A 26,469-nucleotide genomic window follows, 5' to 3' on the forward strand; every position below is an offset into this window, starting at 1 on the left:
TCTTGTTTCCCTCAATTTTCCTGGGTTGCTAATTATATATAAAACTTACTTGAATAATGAATTTGATGCAAAAAAAAAAAAAAAAAGCAAAACATTGAATATTATGTATTAGTCATACATGCTGCAAAAGCAATAGTTATTTAAATAAACATCAAAATAAAATAATAATTAAAAAAATGAAACAGAATAAAAAGGAAAGAATATTCTTTTTGGTGACAAAGGTAAGTTTTACTTTCGAATCAAAGTTAGTAGATTCGTTAAAGTATTAGAAATAGTTTTAAAACAAGAACTAAAAACAAATTCCCACAGAATGTATAAAAAAGACAATTTAAGTTGATTGGTACAGCAGTGTTTATATAAACATTGTAGATGTCGTTCAAAAGTTGGTAAGTAAATCATTTTCTTGGAGGGAAAAAAAACCATTTTATAATAAAAATAATGAAATTATATTATTAAAGAAAGTACAAGATATCAGGCTGTGTAATTAACAGAGTTATGACAACAGAATATATTTTCATTATTTGGACTTTCGAGTATATACCCAACACAGACACAATCAACTGAGAACCACATCACTCTATATAAAAGCATATAAGATATCAACAAATACACACTCGAGAGTCAAGACAATAAAAAGAATATGCTGTTGTCCTAGCCCTAGTAATTAATTAAACCTAACCTGCTCCACTCTGTGCTCCAATAGTATCACCAAGGTAACAAAACGTCTTGACAACCTCACTAGCTTTATCATCCAAATATACTTTGTCCACCTCTGAGTTCTCATGCATTTCCATTGTTTTACACTTCTTGCATACAAACTGGTTACCCTCTCTCAACCTACCAGTACTTCCACTGCACGTCTTATATATCCAATACTTACAAATACCACAAAACATTCCCTTTTCCGTAAACTTAGCAAGGCAACTTTCCTCTTTCGTTAGGAAAGGATATAAATTATTTAAATGATACTAAATCTGTTTAGAATCAGACTGAAAGAACATTACATTTCAATTTGTTTAAGTATTCCAATCATAAGATGGAATATTGTCTTTGACTTTCTTTTACTATATAAACAGAATAGGCGCTATGATATGAAAGATAAGTAGAAACAGTTTTCAAAAATATTTTGTTTCCTCAATTTAACACATGAAAGAAAATTTCCTAACAGATTTTTAGAACGGATGAAATTAATCTAACAGTGTATTTGGATTTATTAATCTTACTTTATTACAACACAAAAGTAAGAAATAATTATAAACTGCTATTTTTTTTTTTTTTTTTTTTTTTTTTTTTATTAAGTGAGGGATAACTGCCTGTCAAAGGGATTTGAAAATTAGCATTTATAATTCAGTGGAATTTAAAGTGGAACACTGACATTGCTAAAAAATATATGCAATTATATCAGCCATTAAAACAGGGTTTACCTTTGAGTAGAAAAGAAGACAAATATAGTCTTATGATATAAGACTATGTTATAATTGTGATATATGAACGAAAATGCTAATTTGGACAAGTGGACATGTTTTTCCAAAACAATTGGTCGAGGTGCTTCTCATCAGGTTTGGTCACTGATTGGATTAAAATATCTGTATAAAAGCCAAGTACATCCAAGGATGGAGTACTGCTGCCACATCTGGGCAGGAGCTGCTAAAAACAGCCTATCCTGCCTTTACAGAGTACAAAATAGACTTCGTGGTTTAGTGGGGGATGCCCTTTTCTCTTCCCTGCAACCTCTCTCCCACAGGAGAGACGTTGTGAGCCTGTCTTTGTTTTATCGTTATTTCTATGGCAGGTGCTCGTCTGAGCTCTAATCCCTCGTCCCCCCTCGGCAATCTTTCACGAAAAACACCCGTCTGGCTGAAACTACTGTCAATAATTTTTCCCACTCTTTATCTGTGCCTAAATCCAAACGTAGATTCCATGAGCAAAGCTTCTTTCTTAGAACTGCACGCCAGTGGAACTCTCTGACGCTTGCCTGTTTCCCACCTGACTACAACTTGGACGTCTTCAAGTCCAACATAAACAAACTCCTGACAAACCGCCCCCTTAAGTAAGACACTCTATCAAAGCCCCTAATACTAATGATTACTACAATACTATCTCATTGATTACTGTACACGCAATAACCCTTATCCCTGAGTGGTCTTCAGGCCTTGATAAGTGGTGACCCCCATGTAAAAAAAAAAAAAGCACATCCAATTTCTCTTTACATGAAAGGTCCTTTATATTCTCACTTGGATCTTCTCAACTAAGTTCATAAGCGAGAATACCTTTTGATGAGTTCCTCTTTTGATTCAACACTGCAGCCATTATCATATCATTATTATATCATTATCATATCATTATCGTATCAGCATTTTCTATTGTTATAACCACAGAAAATGTTTCCACTTTTAGTTCAGCTCCAAACTCACAGCATCTTCACACAAATCATGTTGTGGGTTTCATGAAAAACAAAATCTTTCTACAGTTGAAGCTTGTTTCCTTGAATTTCCAATTTGAATTTTGGAACTCTTTTCTGCATAATTATTTTTTTTTTACTTCTTCCTTATGACAAACTCTTTTAAATATAAATTAAATCCATTCCTTTCGTCTCTTCTCATTTTTTCATGGTTACTTATATGAAGCGGCTTCCTTGAGATTTTGGTGCTTGTGCAATATGATGGGATTCCAAATAAATACATTTTAGGTAAAGACACTATTACGTAGTTATGTATTATGTCAAAATTAGAGAAAAATTATGAAAAATGTTAGAAATAGAATATCTGCTAAAACTATTTTTTTTACAAAATCATAGACTGCAGTTATGTCCCTTAAATTTTAAGAAATCTTCAACATTATCAAATAAAATTTATAATTCAATAAATTTTATTTTTACTTGTAATTATTTTTCCTATTTGATCATTTTTCAGTAAGTTACTATAGTACTTGTGCTGTAGGATGGGATTTCAAACAAATACATTTTAGGTAAAAACATTATTACTAACCTACGTGTCCTCGAAATTAATATGAATATAAAAAATTATGAAAAATGAAGATCTGCTAAAAAAAATTTTTACAAAAAAAATAAATACATAAATATTAGTGGCCTGCCATTTTCTATCTTTAAATGATGGTATTTATTTGCTCCCCCACTGAGCAAATTAGGCACAAGGCCGTTTTTAATGTGAGGTAAAAACCAGCTCCCCTTAAAGTAGGCAAAAAGATGGGGGCACTCTGGTTACCAAAAATAATAATTGTCCCAGTATAGAGGGTTTCCCCTCCATTGACTGGTACAAATTATCTTAAGTGTAGTATCTGCCGGAACAGATACTACACTTTGATCTTTAAATGATGGATTACAATTATTTTGTCAAAATCATAGACTGCAGTTATGTCCCCTGAATTTTATGAAGTCATCAACATTATCATATATGATAAAACTTCATAATTCAATAAATTTTACTTTTTACTTGCAATTATTTTTCTATTTGATCATTTGTCAGAATTTTTGGAATTTTTACAAATTTAAACATGCCATGTAATCATATTTTTACCTAAAATGCATTTATTTAGCAAGCAGCATTAACCCTAGGTGGGTTGAACCGGCTTCTCATGAAGGAGGAAGTGTCTAGAAAATATAAAATTCATAAGTAAAATATTTATACCAATTAAGATTTTTACAGTTCCTGCAGGGAGGCATCGATGTCCTCCTCCGTACAGCGCTTGATATTCCAAAGTGGTCACCCATCTGGTACTGACCAGGCTCAGCATTGCTTAACTTTGGTGATCTAATGAGAACCAGTGTGTCAATGTGATTATGCTGTAATCCCATTGTACTGTACAAGCACCAAGATATTCTTAAAGACGCATATTCTTGAGGTGAATCCATTCAATTCATTGTGAAAACGTGAGTTCAAACATAAACATAACATACAAACAGAGCTTCCTATAGAGATGCTTGGACATGCCTGGTAGAAAAACATAATTTTTTTTATTTGATCATCCTTTTGTTAGTAGTTAATTTGTTCATGCAAATAAAAAGTTCAGATTTAAGTGTAATTGGGATGAAAACTGGACTAAAACTGTTTATGCTTTTTAGTAGGCATAAGCAATATAGGGAAGGATCATTCATAGGCTAAAACATATTAGATTTTTATTGGTTCTTATTTAGAATTCGATATATTAAAAAAAAAAAAAAAAAAAAAAAAACAACAACAAAAATACAGACAAATTTTTATGATGTACATACCCATTACAAAACAAAAATGCCATATTCCAAAAATCACATAAATTGATCAAGTAGTTTTTTTTTTGTTTAAACTGAGAAATTTCAAATTTACAAATTTTAGCACTTAAAAAGTTTTAATTATTTTGAATACAAACAAAATCTTGGTAATCGAATTGAATTATCACCCTTGAATTTTAACACATTCTAAAACAATACAGCAGCTCCCAATCTCATTCATTATAAAATTTTGTTTTCTTAGTTTAAAAAAAAAAAAAAACGAAACTAATTAATTTATGTGATTTTTGGAATATGATATATTTGTTTCATGACAGGTACATACATCATAAAGATTTGTTTGTATTTTCTGTATATTTTTTTTTAATAATGAATTTTATATAAGAACCGATTTTTTTTGGGGGGGGGGGATTGTTGCTAGGTGGTTTTCACAGGCTTTGGTCACTTACTCTAGTGGCGTATTGTCCTATCAAAGGCCAACACATGACCAATGATGGAAGAAATTCTTATTGATTCTGTCAATCAAAAAACATTTACAGTAGATAATCTTCAAACAAGACTAAAAATAATTTATAAATGAATAATAAAAAGAAGTGGGGAATATCATTATTATTTTTGTGACAGCTGCAAACATGAAATAAATAATGGATCAGAAAGTCTACCTTTATAAACAACAAAAAAATGATTCAAATTAAAACTGAAATAGAAAAATGAATGAAAATTAGAATAAATATTTTTACATTGTAAATTGATGGTGGTATTTGGTTACAAGTGTCCACATACTATTGTTAATGATATCATATTGTTAATGATATCATATTGTTAATGATATCATATTGTTAATGATATCATATTGTTAATGATATCATATTGTTAATGATATCATATTGTTAATGATATCATATTGTTAATGATATCATATTGTTAATGATATCATATTGTTAATGATATCATATTGTTAATGATATCATATTGTTAATGATATCATATTGTTAATGATGCCCATACCTTACTATTAATGATGCCTATATTTTGCTGTTTACAATGTCTATATGCTGTTGTTAAAGTAAAAAAGCACTGAACCTGGTCAGTACTAAAATAGGTGACCGTTTGAGAATTCCAGGTGTTGTATGTGCTCTTCGCTTATCTTGGCATTGCTTCCAGTCATCCTGGACCTCCTTGCTACTGGACTCAAGCAGTGCTGATTGAGCAGAGGTGTGGTTGATGATTGCGCAACCCTTGCCTCAGAATTACATACACAGCTACCCTTACAGGGGGTATCCATTATCCCTTGAGACTGAACGGAACCATTATGATGCTGTTGTTAAAGATGGCATCATCATTGAGAGGATATTTGAGTAAACGTTACTATTGGCAACAAATTATTTTAAAGGAAATTTGAGAAATTAGTCAAAAAACTATTTTGTTTGGCCTACTCATTTTGTGACCGATCTGTGTTAAAGTTTAGTATTTGAGCATGTTAAATTACTGTATACATTGGTTGTGAGTGTCATAATCAGTGGCAGCCACTTGTTTTTTTCAGGTACCAAACTGTACTGAAAATGAAGACTAAATACTACTTTAATTTAATTAAAACCAAGTTCTTTGATATAACATGATTTCCCAATTATATTTCTGTTAAAATAAGTTATATTGCCAATTGTAATGTTTATCCATATTGGTCCCCCGACAAAAGGAGGGTGGATCTGTAAATTCACCCTTGTCCATTCATCCGTTTGTCTGTCCGCACTTTTCTCAATAACTACGCCTAGGAATTTTTTGAAATTTTGTACAAACATTAAATCTGACATGAGTAAAAAAGTAACAGAACGGATTTTCTGGAAAAACTCTAGTTGCCCCCCCTAAGGGTGCCTTTCGGGTTAAAATGGCTAAAATTAACACTTTTGTACTTATTAAAAACAATTGATGTCTTGAATTCTTATAAAACTTTCTGAAAACTGATTTCTATATAATTTTGTTTGTCTATACTTCGTGATAACTTTTGGGTGTGCCTCAGGGGCTCTTTTAGGGCTAATAAAACACTCCATTTTTGGGACTAGTTTACCATATTTGTCCAAAATTTTCTGTGTACGTCTATTTAGCAGTTTTGCATGGTGCTGAATTCAAATAATATAAATTGGGGACTTTTGGGTCTAAATGGAGGGGGGAGACAAATACTGAACTTAGTCATTTTTTTTATGCCTCATTCACTGTGCACTCACGGGGGATCATTCATGTTTCACTTGTTTTGTTTAATTTTTTGCAATTTTGCATTTATGAGATAAAAAGTTACAAGTCTAAATAAAATCATTAACAATAGGATGTAGACAGCAAATTTAAAAGAAAATGGTTGAAAAAAAAAAAAAAAGTTTTGAATTGGTAGAAAAATTCTCTAAAGTAATCATTCCTATTCTCCTCTTCAAAATGGTATCTTTTTGATCAAAGTCAGATAGAAATTCAATTGTACTTAAACATAAGATACCAGAGATCTTGACAAATATTGATTGTAATATAAAAATCTAATCATAGATGGTTTCTTGTGAATATGTCAAAATTATAAAATGATACAACAAAGTAAGGAAAGTGTTAAAAGATGAATAAAAGAAAGGATGATCCAAGTCATGAAAAGTAGAATTGATCAATTATAGCATTCTTTTCTTTCTTTCTTTCTTTTTCATGATGAATCTACCGATTATATCACTTCTCCATTATTCATATTTGCATCTAATATTTGCGGTTTTTTGCTATTGGGGGGGGGGGTTAAAGAATGTAACCCCCCCCCCTGTATAATAAGGGAATACTGTATATGTGTTTAAAATTGAAAGAAAATATTTTTAAAATAATAACCATGATTTTGACATTTGTATACAAAGAACGGAATAATTTACATCTCTATATAAATAAAATGAACTCATTTTTCCCCTCCGACTTTGACCTTAATAGGATTAAAAATCATGACATTGCATGCAAATGTAATGTGTACAAACTGTAGCACATTATCTGAGGTGTGCTATAGGCCTATTACCTCTACAGTTCCTCGACAATGGTACATTCCTATATTTTTTCCGGTGAGAGTCCACTGCCAAAATCGGTTAGATTCAATGGAAGTTGCAACATCTTTTCTCTCTATTAGATTCCTCTTTTCCCCACTCCCCATTTACACTGCAGCGGATGCGTTCACAAGGAACAGTACGAGGAAACACCGGTTTGGAATCATACAAGGTTATTTATGCTGTTTTTTGGGGGTTTTTTAATTCTTTTTTCCCCGATTTATGCTTCCTGCTTTTCCCATAATAAAGTAAAAATAAAAATATTTATTTTAAATAAAACGCGAAAACGCAATTATTATTATTATTATTGTTTTCTTTTTGCTTTTTTTAGTTAGTGTAAGACGCAACCTGCGGGACTAACCGGTTTTTACTTCCAGTTTTAACGACTAACTGTGAAATCTAACTCTGACCTTTATTTATTAGTGCTTTCAACTCACCATTCATTTTTATACAAAGAATTCATTCTTTACTATTTATTATTACAATGCAACGATATCGTGAATTTACTTGCATTACACTTAAATTAAAATTAAAACAAAAAAATTCATTTAGAATTCGAGTGTGATGCGGGACTATTGAAACTAAACCAAAACAAACTTCACTGCGAAATTGATATTTGACCTAATTCACTTTTTAGTTAATTCATCACATTTTTTTTTTTTTTGCGTTTTTGCCTCAATGATTCGAGTTTTAGCCCCCTCCCCCCAATTTTTTGGGATTTTTCAAACACCCGGGCACCGCTGGACCGTTCGTGTTGCATCATGTTCATTTTTTTAATTGTTTTTTTCACGATTATTTTTTTTTTATAGTTTTAACATTATTTGTTTTTATAATATTTAAACAGGGCTATTACTTCGCTTTGTTTTCATTTTACCCCCCCCCCCCAAACTACACACGCCTCTAAAAATCTGGGCAACACCGGGTAACCCCCACTAGTTTAATATATTTTATGTTGTAATATGACTAAACAACCGGTAATACGTTTTTGTGGTATTCATCTATTATCGGGCATTCTGTCTCCCACCAAAAGTGGAAGTTTATGGGTAATACAAATTCCCATGCGATACCCAGTTAGCATGTATATCTTGGTTAGGAGCGATACCATGCAGCACCTAGTATTTTTAAAATGATCATCAATGTTGTACTGACCAAGCTCAACATAGTTTAAAACTTCAGTGATGTAACGCAAACTGGTGTGTCAATGTGATTATACCATGTTGGAATATAACACTGAGCACAGAGATGCTGCGGTAATTATTACAATCACCGCGATCACCTTTATTTTTGTAAAGCGTTGTAATGTTGGTGTCACGCATGTCTCGCGGAATTGAACCCGCCATCGTGATTCTCCATTGTCTATCTAGACGGAAGGATGCCAACAACAACATAACACTTAAAAAAAAAATCGTTTTAAAAAAGTATATTGTGTTTGAAAATAAAACCCACTGAAATTTAATCGCTTAATGCAAAGAATATATTTCAGAAGATAACGTTTCTGAATTTTTCCATCAACCAGTACAGATCGACTTCTACCTGGTTAATTTTTATTTATTTATTTTTTTCACTGGGGAGGCGGGGTCACCATTTATCAAAGCTCAAAGGCCACTCAAGGATACGGGTTAATGAATGTAAGGTGGTAGTGAAGTAATCCTTAATGATGTAAATTGAGATATGCCTGATGGAATTAGAACAATCTCCCCTCCTGAATTAAATAAAGAATTCAGTTTGAAAGTTCATACAGGTTTCCGAGTTTGACAAAATGCACCTGAATATGGTGAGAAGGTACACATTCGAGAATAAAATCCAAATGATCCATCATATTTATTTATTTATAAATTTTGGAAGGATTTATTTTAGAATAGGTCAAAATTTTCATTTTGTGAATGAGTGACATTAGAGGAATATTAAATTATATTTTTTTTTGTATTTAGACGACTCCATGATTCCGAATAGGGAGAACAACAAATGATAATGGTCATACTAATGTAGAAACAAGAACAACAAAATTGAAGAATAATAATAACTATAAATCCAGTTCTGTTATAAAGTTGTCATACTTACGTGCACATAATGTTCCTTAACTTATCCAGGTTGGCGGGGGTGAAATACCAATAATTACGGTCACACCGCTGCACATCCTTGTCAATACGGTGGAGGTTAAGGGCAACATTATCAAGCAGTTCAGGCTGAAACAACAAAACAGCTATGTTCAGTTATGTTCAAAATATAACAGGAACCATTTATCATTTCAAGAAATACAATAATTGGCAGCAATAATAATAAAACACACACGAAAATTTGGTTATTCATTTTAAAAAAAAAACAAAAAAAACACAATATGTTGAAAAAAAAAAAAAATATTTTTTATTTTTTTAAAATGTGAATATTTAGAATCAAACTGTTAGAATCTCTGTGCATTTTGGTAACAAACTTGTGTTTTATTTTTAAATTTTACATCTTACATATGATTACCGGTGTCACTATGTAATGAAATTACTCCTGCAAGCATGAGGTAGGTAGTGCTAATAGTTTTTTTTTGTTTGTTTTTTTTTCAATTTCCTCAAGCTGGAGATGTAGCAGCCTATCAGATGCCAGATATTCACCTGCTATCTCATATTTCAACCGAGAGATCTTTTTTAAGATTCTAAGTGCAATTGTTTGAATCTCTATCTCTCTCTCGCACTTGGTTCACTGGGTATATTTGGCAGATAGGTTTTGAAATTCTTTTTCATGAATCCAGTTATGAGAAATGTGTTAGGTCAAGTTTTGTAATTTGAATTATTTCTCAAATTACATTGTGAAGTGTTGACGGAATGTGGACACAATATTGTAGGAATTGAAAAGTAACAAAAGTGATTTCTAGATTAGTTAGGTATGTATCAAAATAAAAAATGAAAAAAAACATCCACATGAATTTGAAGAATAAACAATGAAGACATGTTTTTTAGCATTGGCTCTCACTACAGGGAGAAGGCCGTGAAGTTCTTTTGGTACGTATAAGAGTGTAAGTAAACATTATAACATTAATAAAAGTGAATGATAAAAATTCCACTTGTGTTTTTCAATCATAAACCAGCCTGCAAGGGAAAGATGCTTCAAGAAATATGAGGAGAATACAAGTGTTTCTTATTTTGTCGTACTTAACGTTGTCCCCTAGCAAAATATTGAGGATAACAACGTTACAACCATGTTTGTAACGTTGTAATGTTTTACATATTACATACAACAAACGAAGGAAATAAATAAAAATCCGGGTCGGCATTTTTTCTTTTTTTATTACAGTTACTTTTCGTCTCGACACCACTTAAAGTCTCTCGCTGCCACATGTCCATCCAGCCTGGTTTGCATTTCTCTTTCTTCCAACCGCATGCCGGCCACAGCCAGGCCATTCTTATTTTTGACTTTACATGTCCATTTTCTTTGATGTTGCACTTTTTTTCCTCCCAAGCACATGGTGGATTTTTCTCTCCTTTTTCTACCACCCCCTTTTTCTTCTTGCACACTTTCTCCTTATTTGCATATACACGTTTTTCGTCTACTGCTGTTGCTGCGAATCTCTTCACAAGCCAGCTATCCTCCTCTGCTGCTGATACTTTTCCACGCACCCATATGCACTATGTTATATGTTACTCCCTGCATTAATTACAACAGCAGAGAAACACTCACTAGTTTGATACTTGAAGGTTTTCTAAATATTAATTTCGATGCTTTATCTACCTAAACAAACATCAAATATAATGAGCATTTTGTGTTTCCATAGTTTAAAACAGACACTATCAACATGGTGACACTCGGAATCGCATCCTACAAAAAAGTAAAATTTTAAAAGTAAAACTACTTGTTTGCTATTAAACTGGACTGGAATTCTAAGTGCTGCCGTCTATATAAAAATTTGAATAATTTAAAAAATAAATTGCAATTTTCATGGCAGCTTGAATATAACTTGCTGCAGTGTAAATGTTGAAAGGAATAACAAGGAGACTCAGAAACAGCGAAATGAATAATATATTAACAGAAATATAGACAAGTATGTTAGTTGAGTGGGAACTTTGCTCAACTGAAGGACAAGTAATGCTACGACTCTCTCCCTCTGAGTCTTGGGTCCAGACTGACTAGAAAGCAGAACCTGCTTACCAGAAATTACGCCAGGAATAGTCCATCATCAGAATCTGTAGGGGTGCCACCCCAACATAACTAAACAGTGACATTTTTAGAAATGGCAACTTACTTTCCATTTTGTTTTGAAAATCGCTATCATATCATTTTAGCTGACTACAATATGGCCGTCTTCAAGTCCAATGTAAACAAGTTCTTGATGAGCCGTTCCCCTTAAGTAATCCAATTTACCAAATTTACACTTCTAACAATTACTATGATATTGTCCTTTTGACTACTGTACACTCTTTAACCCTAATCCTCGAGTAGTCTCTGGGCCTTGATAAGTGGTGATTCCTTTGTAAAAAAAAAAAAAATGGTTTCTTTTCTATCACAAAACCTTTAATGGTATGAAGATATGAAGAAAAGACACGGGTGTAAATCTAATATAGTAGAAATTCTTAAATCCAAAGATTTTAAGTTCTCAATGTTTTTTTTTAAATTTTGATGGTGTGTGTAGCCATTACATATATCATAGATATGGATGTTATTTGCTTCTCAGGACTCATGATTAAAGAAATTCTCAGTATTTGTCTAGACCCCCCCCCCCCGCCCATGAAAAATCAAAAATAAAGAAAATGTGTAGGGTGTACGCAGCCATGATGGAAAGAAAACATTGTACTCAAAAAATAAGAAAATAAAATTTTATGACTAAACAATGAGCAACGATCTTGTGACGGTATCTTGAAAACAGTCTAAAGGAACAAGGAAGATAACTCCAAATAATTTAAACTTTTGTGATATTTTCGAAAGCCATTCTTAACATGACTGGAAATACTCAAATACGATTAAAAATGATTTTCTTTATAAAAATTAAACTATTAAATCAATTTACGTGATGTTTGGTGTACGATATTTTCATTCCATCGCAGGTATGTACATAATACAGATTTATTATTATTTCTTTTTTTGGGGTCGGGTGGGAAATTCTGGGTAAGTGCCAAATTCTGTTTGGATGTTTCTCCTGCTTGTACAGGAAAGAAAGACAACAGTTTTCACTTATTTTACTTACACTTCATTAAAAATTCATTTCTTTATGAGTTGCTTTTAATTAGAATATTCAAGATGTGTATGTGCTTCTGTCACATGATTACATTCAACCAATGAGGTTGATCTATTTTCATACATGGGAAAAAGTGAAGCTAAAGTCAATCCTTATCAATCATACCTAAGCAAACTTTATTTTGATTTAGCAATCATTCTACACTATTTACCTGAGATTTTAATGAATAATAATAATAATGATAATAATAATATAGTACATTTTTGTATAAATTTATTCGGTACGTCTGCAGTATAATTTAATTTTAAAAGATGTGTTTTCAGTAAAAACACTGTCACTTATGTATAACGTTGAAATTAGTAAAAATTACAAAAAATGATGGACTAGAAGATTTGCTAGAACTATTTTTTATAAAAAAACAAACAAACAATAAAAAACAGATTTTAGTGATCTGCTAATATCTATTTTGAAATGGTGGATTTTAATTTTTTGCCAAAATATACACTGCAGTTATCTCCCATGGATTTTAAAAACTCTGCATTTACAGTTATGATAAAACTGTATAAGTTGATAAATTTTATTTTTATTTGTAATTATTTTTCTACTTTATGATTTTTCATAATTTGGGAATTTTTACTAATTTTGACACGACACATAAGTACATTGTACTACTTCATGCATTTATTTGAAATTGAATTATATTGCACAAGCACCAATTATTTATTTATTTTTTGACATAAGGATGGCCATACTACAAGGTTACATTATACACAAGAATAGAATTAATTATGATTAAAACCATATTATACCCAAGAAACTATATGTCTACTACATCATGTTAATGAATTTTTTGCTTATTGTTAAAAAATTTTGCTTATTGTTAAAAACAATTTTTTTTTCCCGTATCATTTTAGTATTTACTTACCTGGTATTAATCTCCTTTTCTCTACAGAAAGATGTGACACAAGACCAGAAGGTGGCGCTAAAAATGTCTAAGCAGCTCTGTCAGTATTCACTGGTAGGAGCACCTCAGGCGATTGGTGATAAACCAAAAAGAGAAGGTAAAGCCTGGATGGGTGCATCTCCCATCATTGCACTGAACCATATCTCAGTCCAACAAAGTAGGACAGCTAGTGCCACATCCCATCAAACTAATTGTTGAGGACATATTTGACTGGTATTTTTCAGCACAAAGTATTGACTTTTTTTGAGAAGTCATTAGAAATACTAGCAACATTCAGGGTATTTGACTATATAAACATTATTCTTTGTGTGTGTGCATGGGTGTATTGCTTAATTAAGTTCAAGTATATTAACATGAACTAAAAACCAATATTTTTTTCAAAAGTGCTCAATACATGTGTAGAGCTTTTAAATAAATAAAATTATATAAATATTATAAGGAGTCTATAAGGATTGATCAATGTTTCAACATTTACATATCTCAATATGAACCTTGTAGTCAGAAAAACAACCATAAAATAAAATTTTCCCCAGAATATCATTAAAAAGACAGAATGAATAACCTCGGTGGGGGAAAGCGGTTAGTGCTTTCTAAAAAATTGAAATAAAAGAAACAAGGGGTTGTTCATTCTGTCTTTTTGATGGGATTCTGGAAAAATTTTATTTTATTGTTGTTTTTCTAACTGCGGTTCACCTCTAGTCCTGACAAGACATGAAAATATTCATCGATCTGCATAAACTTCTTTTAATGTTTTATATATATATATATATATATATATATATATATATATATATATATATATATATATACACACACACAAACACATAGTAAGCCCTGTCGGTGGGGCATTAGAATACGCCAACTGCCCCCCCTGCAGAGGGTAAAAGTCCCTCAATGGGGGTCCTGGATATGACCTTAAACTATATCCAGTGGTGAGGCCCCAGCTTGTGGGCTTTGGGGAGTGTGGAGCCACCCTTTAATTACCATTGCTCCCAGGTCCACTCTGACCCGGAGTGGTAGTACCTGTTAGGGTTCCAACTATGGGTTAAATAGAAACCAACGTGAAAACAACAAATATATTCTATTAGAAAAATTTTTCTTCAAAATCTTTGGATTCGGCATTAAATAACCCGGAAAGGGTTGATATGCCGTAAAACAAAAACAACCAACCTATTTGGGAGGATTTTTCTCAAATATTTTTTGACATTTCTATTGATGCCTTCGTTTAGTCTAAAAAAACAAAGGATACCTCCTGTAAAGGCAGCTGCACAATCATCAACCACACCTCTCCTGAATTGGCACTGTTTGAGTTCAGTGACAAGGAGAAGTCCAGAATGACTGGAAACAATGCCAAGATAAGTAGAGAGCACATACAGCACCTGGAAGTTCAAAATGGTCACCCATTTAGTACTGACCAGGTTCAACGTTACTTAACTTTGGTGATCCAATGGGAACCGGTGTGTCAACGTGATTATGCTGTATGCAATTTTGAAATGTCAAGTAAAACTTGATAAAATTTATGATTTACAAAAGTGATGCAGAATTCTCTCAGAAAAGTCTACTTTCATGGGAAATGTTTGACAATGTGATATTGGTTCTTCATATTTTCTTTTTTGTTTCATTTTACTTCAAAGTTCTCAGAAATCAAGGGGGGGGGGACCCTTCCTGGGGCTAACACTTGATCATTGTATAAAATCTATAAATATTCAAATATTCCAGTAAAGTTCTCCTTTACATCTCAAATGATTAGATCCTTCTTAGATAAGTTATATATAATTATTAGTTAGTAAAGAAATTAAAAACATAATTTTCTTCTTTCCAATTGACTATTTGAATATGTTATACTGTACATTTCTTGTGGTCTCTTGATCTTACTGGATTTCAGGACAAGAATTCATCTAGTCTGGTGGAATGTCCAGATTCATGCTGTTACTTGAGGTAACATCACTTGGAGAAGTTGCAGGATTCCTTGTGTGAGTTAACCATACTGAGGAAACCTTATTTGGGCTCTGAATATGATTTTGAATATCTAGTCAGGGTTTACTTGTAGCAAAAAGTATCCTCATGACAGGTTTTACTGACAAACCTCTGGTCCAGAGAGAACAGACACTCAAGGAGAGTATCTAGTAGGCATTCAAGTTGTGTCTACATGCGTGTAGCCAAAGTTTATATTATCATTTAAAAGTATCGTGAGGTTAAATAACATTGATTATTATATTTATGTATGAGTGTAGTTATATGTAATTACCAGACAATATTCCAAGGTTTTGTTAAGGCCACAAAACCTTTATTATAGTAAAAATACCTTGTATTTACTTTGTTATCTATATTTAATAAACGATTAAAAAGGTATTTACTACAGAAGAGGATTTAGAAATATGCTAAAAGAGGATGTAAATTCAAACATTTGTGACATTTCAATATTTTTATGTGAGAAAGAATACAAATATTTTAATTAAAATAAAAATGTATTTTAACAAAATATTTAAATGCAGTTAATACAAAAGAAAGTAAAGACAATGAAAAATATCAAAGTTTAGAACAGAACAAGGAAAATTGATATTTCTTGTAAGTCTAAGAAATTAATAAAAAGCACACACACACACACACACACACACACACACACACACACACACACACACACACACACCACTTTATCAATTTTTAATTCCTTTATCTGGGATTGAACTCTAAACCTCTGGGTAGAATTGACTCAAGGATATATTTTTACTAACACATATCCATTCAGCATTTGATCAGTAGGATAAACTAGTATGATTTTTAGGGAGTGAGGGGGATATAAATTTGCCTTGTAGAAGTATGTGGTCAAAATGTTGCCAAAAATGGAAGCAACCAAAATAAGGACAATGGTTTGAAACACGTATATAATTTAAAGAGTAATAATACCTCATCTCAAAAAAGAAATAATGCCAAATAATATTAGCTAAGTAAAAAGTAAAATTTTACTAAGAATCAGAAATAAGAGCATTGCTAATATTGAGGTTATGTCATATTGGATTAGAAAATCTCTAAAAGTCAGATAAGAAAACTTTGAATAGTCAAAGTAACACGTACAAATACACTTCTAAAAGAATTTGGAAAAAATAATTGACAACAAAGTTCAACAAATGTTATTTTTGTGATATTTATAATTATTCATTATGATTTTATTCTTTTTATTATATGCGCCTTTATAGATGTTTTTCATCTTTTCTCTGTTCCAGTAGCAGCACACAATGGAAGAAGGATAGCAAAGCCGTTTTCATTTAACAGAATTTATTGCATTCAACTACAGATCTAACTATCTCCAAAAGAGGCACACTGAATCAAAACAGCCATATCCATCTAGATTAAAAAAACAAAAAACATTGAAGCATTTTCTTATTTGTTTTAAATCACAAATATCTAAACTTCAAATATTTTTTATGTCATATGATTAAATTAATTAATCTGCTATTTTTATATCAGATGAGACCTAGGATCAGATCTTAAATGTAATATTATGCTTCTGAATTTGAGATGAGGATTAGTTATTTGTATTCTTCAGACTAACATTCTCATCTTGAGTGCCATTTTCATAATATTTCGGTCAGTATAACTGAGAATTAAACCATCAACCTTCAGGAAAATATCCGCAAGGACCCATGATGCAATAGATAGATTATTTGGAAAAAATCAAATGTAAAAGTGATATTCTCCTGAAGGTTAAAGGTTCAATTCTCAGTGTGGGCGCCTAAAAAATACAATTGTGAATTACTTAGGATCTCTATTCAGTCATGGCTGATGGAGCGAGAGCATGTTACCCCTGTAGTAAATAAAGGGTTCCGTTCAAAATTCTGTCCAAATTTCCAAATTCAATAAGATACACCTAAAGAAAGTGAGAGGTTACATAGATTAAAACGTGAAAATGACACTCAAGATGAAAACAGTAGTTCAAAGAATCTAAATAATATGAGTAATATTATGCATTTCACAAATCATTCAATTTTTAATCAATGTATGACAACTAGCGTCTTTTACTTTTAGCATTCTGTGAATGTCATGGAATGGTTATTGTAAAAGTCTAATCGAACAAGTTCTGTATCATCACTATTTCTCTATGGATGAGAGTGACACAGGCGACAAGCAGTGAACACATTCTCATGCCAAAAAGAAGGGGATAATACATAGTAAAATAGTTTCCTGTGACTGTTGCAATTATTTTAGAGTACAAAATTAAAAGACATGATTTACGTTTTTATTTGACACAAGTATAATCCAGCAGAGAAAAATCTTTATTCTTAGAAAAGAAGAACAACAACCCAGTAAAACAACAGACAAACAACATCTTGAAACAAAGTTGAGAAAACAACACCAACAACACAAAATTATACCACCATGCAAGTTCTAACCAAATGTAAACAAAAAATTGAGTTCGTAAAACAAAGTCACTTTGTCATATCCTTTGATGGGATCTACTGTAATTGTTCACCTTCCAGAACCGGGATTCACAAGGTGGGCTTGATGCCTTTCTCTTGACCAAGTTTTAGATACCGATGGGGGGAAAAAAAAAAATTTAAAAAGAACAGATGACAATTGATCTTAACTTAAAGTGTATTTTCTTTATGTATCCATTTTTCTATCACCAAAAATCTCTACTAAGTCACATGATTAAACTTAGCCAATCAGATTTCTCTCTGTATATTTTATCATTGTATTTTTTTATATTTTATAACTCAGACTTATAATTGATATGTTCACATAGAAGCTGCATTTATTATGTTTTAGCATGGCTACCCAGCATTGCCCGGAAGCATAAACAAAAAAAAAAAAAAACAGAGTAAAAAAAAAAAAAAAAAAAAAGGTGTGTAACCTCTTTCTTTTAAAACTTCTCTCTATAGTTTTCTCTACTTGTCTCTATCGTCTTTCTCCACTCCTCTTCCTCCTCCCTCTCTCTCCCACTTTTTCTTTTTGAATACTAGCATGTACTTTATAATATTTAGGAGTGAGGAGACTGAAAAGATTAACCTTCTTTTTCTACTACAGAAAGTGACAGACATTTTCTGTCCTTATCTCTATGAGGATTTTGAAAATTTGCAACTCATAAATTTAAGAAACCTCATGTTTTAAAATGGTCTATATAAAGACAAATATGAAATGCTGAGAAATGGTTGCTTTTGTTTTGTTTGTGTTGTTAGAGATGAAGATGATTTATTTTATAAGCAGAAAGTGTTAGGGGAGCCAGTTCCAATTATTGTGCATGAGCTAAAACAGCTCCCAATGTAATGGAGCAAATAATTCCATGCGATCAAAGTATTAATGAATATTATTTGAAAGTTCTGTACTAAAAGCCAAACAGAACTTCTTTACTAGAACATCTCATGTGAAAAAAGTACCACGAGGCTGTTTACCAACTGACTATAACACAGTCGTCTTTAAGTCTAATGTAAAAAAAATATTTGTTGAGCTGTCCTATTAGATGATCAATTCCGCTTAAGTAATCTTCTACCCATTCCAACTAAAAATTTAAATTCTCTCATGGTGGCGTTCATCATTCACTGTAATTCACCCATATTCGCTAGTATCCCCACCCCACGGGACTTGATAAGTGGTAGCCCATTAATGAAAAAATTTTTTTTTTTTTTTCATTTTTTTCATGAATGGCTGAGTGATTAGAACAAAAATGTTTTAATCATTATGACCTGGGTTCAATTTCCACCCAACAGCAATTTATTAACTTTTTTTTTAAAGGGATTGGATATTAGCTTAATTATTGACTGTTAGTAAGAAGTAGCCCCCTCTCAACTTAGAAAAGGAAACCTTCCAGTTTCTCTTGACTGATATCAACTATTTTTATCTTTTTTTTTTTTTAATCATATCAGTGATTAATATAGGCAATCCAAATAATCATCTCAAGGGATTCAACATTTAAGTATAACAACTGTAAAATGAATTTCTAAATGACAGACAAAAACAACAAAAATAATGATATTCATTGAAAGAAATTGCCACATTGCAGTTATAAATTAAAACACACTGAAACTTGGGCATAAAAGAGGAGTCAAACTTTTATTTTTGTTGTTCAAATATAAAATGAAAGAATGATTTTTAATTTTTTTAATAAGAAACTACAATAGAAAGAAGACAGATTTTATTGTGACCCTCACTGGTACAATTTATAGCAGTTGTACTTACTTTGGTCCTTAACGTCTTGTGTTTGACAGCCTGGACAATAGAGATGAAAATATGGTTGGCTTGGCTGAGACAGCATATCAATATTTTTATTTCACTGGAGCAGTACAAGACAGCCACCAGAGGATGTGGGTAACAAACCAGCAAGGGCACCACACAGGGACACACTAAGTTTGACCACAAGTGAAAGCAGTAGAAACATTGGGAATGGGTGAAAGGCAGGTAAAAGAGCATCAAGAATTTTGACATATGACGGAGAAGGATGAATTTAAGCAAACATTTTTGTTTCAGTGTTTATCATGTGGTTTTACTTTCATTGTTCTTATTTATCAACCAATTTCTGTGTTATCGTTTATAATTTTGATCAGATCCTTTACACCTTTCCGATAAAAATTCAAAAAAATTTGTGTAATTCACTCTAATATTCACATCCTTGTCCAGATGAAAAAGTGAGCTCACAAGAACAAAGTCCAAATTATCTAACAACCTTACATAATCGAATTTGTTTGAAGTGAAAAATACAACCCACTTGACTTTTTAATTTCAAACCATTATCACTGTAAAAGCAATAAGGCCAGGCATATAAAATCAACAGTAGGTTCTTTACTATGACAGGGGCACATTCAAAATAAATGTTTCTGTTTAGAGTACAACTGAAGCATAAAACTTGATTGTTGCATTTTAAACTTAAAGCCATTATATATAAAAAAATAATTGCATAAAATCAACAATAGGTTCTCTACAGTGCAATGTGAACTAAGTTACTGCAAGGAGGCAAATGAAGCTTCCTCCCAGTGCACTGCGATGAGTTCCCAATTAGAGCAGGCAATCAATCGATTTAATTGAAAAATGGGTGATTTCACTGATTCTGATCATCATAAAAATATGGGAGAGTGAACCATTTGTTGATCATCATTCAATCCCGGGCAACGTCGGGTCTCCCTGTTAGTATCTTCTACATAAATAGAGATTTATCTGTTACAATTTTTTTTAACCCAATCATTACATTGCTGAATTTGTCTCATTAGAAATGGAGAATAATGCATTTATAGTCAACAACAAATTTCCAACAAATAAAGTGGATATCATGATCGGGAATCAAAACCAAACCTGACGTTATAGCAACTGAGTTAATTGGGAAAAATTATTTAAAAAATGTGAAACTATCTTAATAGTTTAAAGCAATTAAAAAAAAATGTTTACCACTTAACAGGACCCAAAAGCCACTCAAGGATAAGGGTTAATGAGTGTATGTTGGGACAACAGTGTAGTAATCGTTAGTGGTGGGAATTGGGTAGAATTTGATTATTTAAAGGAATGTCTCAATAAGAACTTGTTTACATTGGACTTGAATATGACCATATTGTAGTCAGCTGGAAAGCAGGCTATCAAAACACATGCAAGTAGTTCTAGGAAAGAAGCTGTATTCATGGAATTTGCATTTAGATTTAGGTACAGATAGAGAGTGGGGAAAATTGTTGATAGTGGTTGTAGATAGATGAGTATATTTTGCGATGAAAGTTTGACAGATGGAGATCATAGATTTAAGCTCAGACAAGCACTTGTGTTGGGAGTAAGATACCTTCCAGAGTGGTAAAATGATGCAACCATTTTTCTTGGTGACCCTGGTAAAAGATTTGATGTAGGTCTTCCATTTTAGGTTAAGAATGAAGGTCAGACCCAGAAGCTTATTTATTTTTACTGCGTATTAGCATTAAAAAATAAATGTCAGTAAAAGTAAAGATTGATGATGCAAACATAATGCGGTAAAAATGGTTTTATGTTGTTTTTATTTTATTTATTTTTTTTTTAAATATTACTAAATAAGCAACCATTTTGAGATAATAATAAAAGGACATTTTTTGAATCTCTAACAGAGAGAGAAAGAAAACTGGTTATAGATATGAGTGAATAAATGACACCATGTCACCTAATGATAAAGAAGAATCAAGTTGATCATGATCATTGCAATAACACAAGATACAAAAGAGCCAGGACAAACTTATGATACTGATACTGACTGTTTAAAAAAAGCAGAACAATAAGACAAAGATTATAAGAAACAACTGCAAGGTAACGTCCAAATAGAGTAGCAAGCATATAAGATATAAAGTAAAAATATGGTCACACACTTTAGAAGACACTTATTTTTGAATAAAATTTAAATTAGAAATTTGAAAACTTGAAATTGTTAGAAATAATGATAAAATCATTTACTTTTATTGTTGTTGTAAATCTGATATATTTCGCTATAAATAGCTTCATCAGGGTACGAAGTCCGGTACGAATTTTTTTTTCTTCATTTTGGTGTTCAGGAGGATGTAATGCCTCGGAGAAGAGAAATGTACATCTTATTCCGATGATAAAGCTATTTATAGCGAAATATATCGAACTTACAACAATAAAAGTAAATAAAATGATTTTATTATTATTTCTGACACTTTCAAGTTTTCCAATTTCTCATTTAAATATAAGAAATGTACTTGAGGAAATAGGAAGAAGCAGAAAACTGAGCCTCTTAAAACTGAAGCTGTCGGCTTTAAATAAAAAAAAAAAGACAATATTGTTGGATCATGTTAGATACAAGCTCCAAGGGAGGTAACTAAACATTCAGAACAAAATAGTTACATGTTTGAAGGTGATGAAAGATAGGTGGAGGGGGAGCAGCATGTTAATTTGACAGTAAATGATATCGTGTGCTATAATAAAACTGTATTAAACAATGTTCAATATGATAAGAATCACTATTAGAATGCATGAAACAATTCATTTTTATTATAATTGAATAAATTAAATTGAAAAAATACTTTTTCTTATTCAAATGCAGAAAGAAATTCAAGAATTTTATGCTTGAACTTGATGTTCAAACTATGAAATAAAAGCCAATGTTCATGTATAGAGATAATCATCAGATAATTAATGACAAAAATAGTCATTATTCAATATATTTGAAAAAAACAAAAGACAAGATCAAGATTTATTAATTTACACAAATATTAAAAAAGGAAAAGAAAATATTAAAAGATAAATAACATAAGCCCATAAAAATTTTTTTAAATATTTTTTCTTCTTTTTAATAATATTTATAATCTGCCAGATATGTCAATCAATCAAATTTAACTATAAACAGACTTTTTATATACATTTTAATAATAATTCTGATGCATGCAACATGTAAATAACTGTACAGAGAAGAATAATCGAGATTTGTTCCTTTTCGTATTAACATATAATTGCTTACATAGTTATTAGTATGTGGTTTGGTTAGCTAACACAAGCACGTCCAAACTTGTGTAGTAATACATCAGGTATTGGAAATGTAGTGCACATATCTGTCTGATCTTGTCTCTACCCAACTTTATTTTATTGCCTTTTACAAATTGTTTCCCAAGAATTTCCATTGAGGTCAGATGGGGGACTTAGCAGAGAAGTTAACAAATAAAAAAAAAGGATAAAAAAAAATTTCAAATAAATAACAAATAAATGTTACAAAAGGCAAAATAAGTTGCTCTTCTATCTTCTGTCTGTTTTAACATATTCTGAAAATTTTATTTGGTTTAAAAAAGAACTAGTGTCGAGTTCATAAGTTGATCCGATAGCAACATGGCCAACCCTAAACATGACATATTCGGAGAGTCAATAATGTCTCAAAAGTCTAAAAATGCACAAAGTACTGATAGAAATGCACCCAATAAGTGTAATGGTGAAACGTTTTGGGTGTATTTCTGTTAGAATCTTGTTTATTTTTAGACTTTTGAGACAGGATCGGCCATGTTGTTATCAGTTTAATTTACGAACTAGATCCTAGTTCTTGTTTTAATCAAATAAAAGCTTCAAAATATGTTAAAACACACAAAACTTATCCAGGTAGATAGAAGAGTAATTTATCTTACATTTGGTAACATTTATTTCTTATATATTTGAATTTTTTAACTTTTTTTCATTTGTTGGCTTCTCTGATAAATACCCACTAGATGCTACAAATCTCTTGTCGATTGTCATAGCATGGTTGAACAAGAAGGAATTCTAGTCACGTTTGTTTTTTGTCCAGAATTTCCCCTATATTAAAAAATAAAGACTCTAAACAGATGTAATAAGAAACGTGTATTACATAAAATTACGGTATGCATAGTAATTTTACAATTAATTTTATAATTTTGATCACAACTGATTTGTGTTGAATAAAGAAATATTGAGATTTTTTAAAAACCTTCTGTTGAAATCATGTTTCATTTTTTTTTTTTTTACTTTTATTTAATGGTTTTAAAATATTAATATTTAACTTTATTAAAATCTTCTTTGTTTTGGTTTACAAACAAATATTTTAAGTGAAAGTGAAAAAAAGAAGAAGAAGAAAATCAACATTTGACCAGTTGTTGAGTAATAAAAGAGAAAAAGATTAAAAGAAGTCAAAGTTTTAATTTCTGAATTTTCTAGAGCCGTATTCCTCAAAACGTAGTTACAAGTCGCCACTGGTAAGAGAATACATCCATTTTTATATTTCTTAAACAATTATTCAACTCTATTGAAATACTTACAGAGTAAATGCCTCCATTTGAGGCTGGAGAGGCAGGAGAAATGAGACTTTCCTTTGATGCAGATAAATGACGAGCATTTTCTATAAAAGAAATATTAAAGACAATTATGGACATTTTTTTTTTGTTAAAATTTTAAATCTTGAAATATTTCTAATAAAAAATAATCAACCAAATAAATCTTTCAGTTATGGAATATCAAAACTAAAACTTCTTTTCTAAATGTTATGTTAGATTAATTGAAAATTATCAAACTTTAAAAAATAAATTAATAATATAAGATAGTTTTTGCAGGTATCCAAAACAGTAGCAACATCACCCGCCTCCTTCCAACCCTTTATTATTATAATGTACTGGTAGTGGCAGCATAACATGCTGCCTGGAATTCAAATTCCTGGGCAGGCTACCTGTGACAATAGACAATAGGACGAGTCATGATCAGGATCCTTGTTTTTACCTGTAACAAGCAATGATGTGTCAGGCACAGAACCGCAAATTTATTGAGTAAGAAAAACAATGTTGCTTTAGTGTTCAATCACAACTACTTTGTGTGATCCGGACCAAATTTTCCCCTGACTTTGTAGGTGACTAAGCCTTGCTGCTCTCAGTGTCGGGGGTAAATATGCAATCTTGCAAGTCTAATAAATAGTTTTAACCAATGAGAACAACTTCATGCAGACCAGAAAATAATTATATAAAAAAACAAAACAAAGGTAATTGAGCATAACACGATAGCTTAACTTTCAAACACATCAGTAAAGGGCATTTGCAAAGCTCAATTGAGGTAGGAAAGCACAAAATGGAAACAATACCTCCGCTTTTCTTCAAAATTGCTTACTTATATATTTGGGCAAAATATTAAGATATTTTGTGTTAATATATTTATGTTTTAAAATATATTTATTAACAGAAAAATGAAAAAACAATGAATGTGCCACGAAATATTGTTTTTAATACAAATTTTTTTTCAATTTTTATTTATTTATTTTGGGCAAACTATTTAGATATATTAAAAATATATCTATTTACAAAAACATAAAAAAAAACAATGAACACATCATTTTTTTTTTACAGTTTTAACTGTTACAAAATGGTGAATGCACAAGAGAAAAATAGTTTAACAGTTGTATGAACAATCTTATTAGAATTCAAAACAATATTTCGCATTTTTATAAATGAATATATTTTCAAAATATCTAGATAATTGATACAAACATTTAAAAAAAAAAACTTTTTTAAGCTGAAAAACAATGCGACACATTCATTGTTTTTTTTTTATATTTCTATAAATAAATATATTTTGCTAAATATCTAAACAGTACTCATTTTTAATGAGTGATCTTTCTGACAAAAGGAGAAGAAAAAGCTGTTTTCTAGGTTGGTAGTATTTTGCGTGAACAGCCGCCAAGGATGTCGGAAATTTTCTGTTTCTATGTCTATCCTTATAGCCGTGTCACTAGGGTGCTGGAGGTAAACATTTTATCTGGGCTGACGTTATCCGCCTAATAGTTAGGGACCCGAACCTTGGATTAACTACTAAGGAGGCTGTCCTATCAGCAGGTGGGGCTGCTGTATTGCCATTTGGTGAATGGATTCTGGACCATGCAGTAGCTTCTGGTGGGGCCTCTCAATGCCATATAAGTGGGTAATTGTTATGCCTTTACCTTTTCATGTGCTACAAAAAAAAAAAAAAAAAATTCTTATTTTCTATTTCTCTCTTTCCCTTTCTGCCCTGCTTCAGGCATGTCTGTCGACCTAGTCCACAAATCCCAAAACACCATCATGAAAAGTCTCAATAAAAAATACACGATTAAACCCGGATCTCCAACTTCTAACATAGACCCCCACAGGTCTCCTTCTCTAACATCAGGGGTCTACGTTCTAACCTTCCAGAGGTTGAAACCCAATTACAAGAGACTAAACCAGACATATTATTTCTAAGTGAAACTGGCATTAGACAGACCACTTCCCTATATGAGTTCGTAATTAAAGGATACTCTAATTTAACTTCCAAATCTGACCCCCAAGATCGCCATGGGCATGGAATGTGTGCCTATATAAAAGATGGCTTTCCATGTGATAAGGACATCTCCAGAGAAGATCCTAACTTACCCTATATGTGCTTCCGGGTTGCACTTGCTCAAACTACTGCATTTATATTTTCTCTCTATTGCCCCCACAACAGCAGAGTTACTATCTTTAAAAGCATATCTGAGAAAATTGACCACACCCTATCTGCTTATCCTTCAGCTAATATTCATGTCTGCGGAGACTTCAATGTTCACAATGTGGAATGGTTAACTCACTCAAACAAGACCGATGATGAGGGGAGGTTCTGTCATGTCTCCATTTCTTATAACCTCACT

At 31.6% G+C, this 26,469-nt stretch overlaps 1 protein-coding gene across 4 annotated transcripts in view; it reads right to left on the bottom strand.

The window, feature by feature from the left end:
* LOC145278208 (small G protein signaling modulator 1-like) overlaps window positions 1–26,469 on the bottom strand; it is a 359,099-nt gene that overhangs the window by 14,111 nt on the left and 318,519 nt on the right. For all 4 annotated transcript variants that reach the window (XM_080130507.1, XM_080130503.1, XM_080130500.1 and 1 more), the window contains 2 exons: window positions 24,107–24,186; window positions 9,337–9,461 (listed from right to left, as the gene is read on the bottom strand). In XM_080130507.1, coding sequence (XP_079986633.1) covers window positions 9,337–9,461; window positions 24,107–24,186 — 205 coding nt within the window. The remainder of the gene's footprint in view (window positions 1–9,336; window positions 9,462–24,106; window positions 24,187–26,469) is intronic.

The sequence above is a fragment of the Euprymna scolopes genome, chromosome 1, assembly GCF_053919585.1.
Source record: "Euprymna scolopes isolate OS-2025 chromosome 1, ASM5391958v1, whole genome shotgun sequence".
Classification (NCBI taxonomy): Eukaryota; Metazoa; Mollusca; class Cephalopoda; order Sepiida; family Sepiolidae; genus Euprymna; species Euprymna scolopes.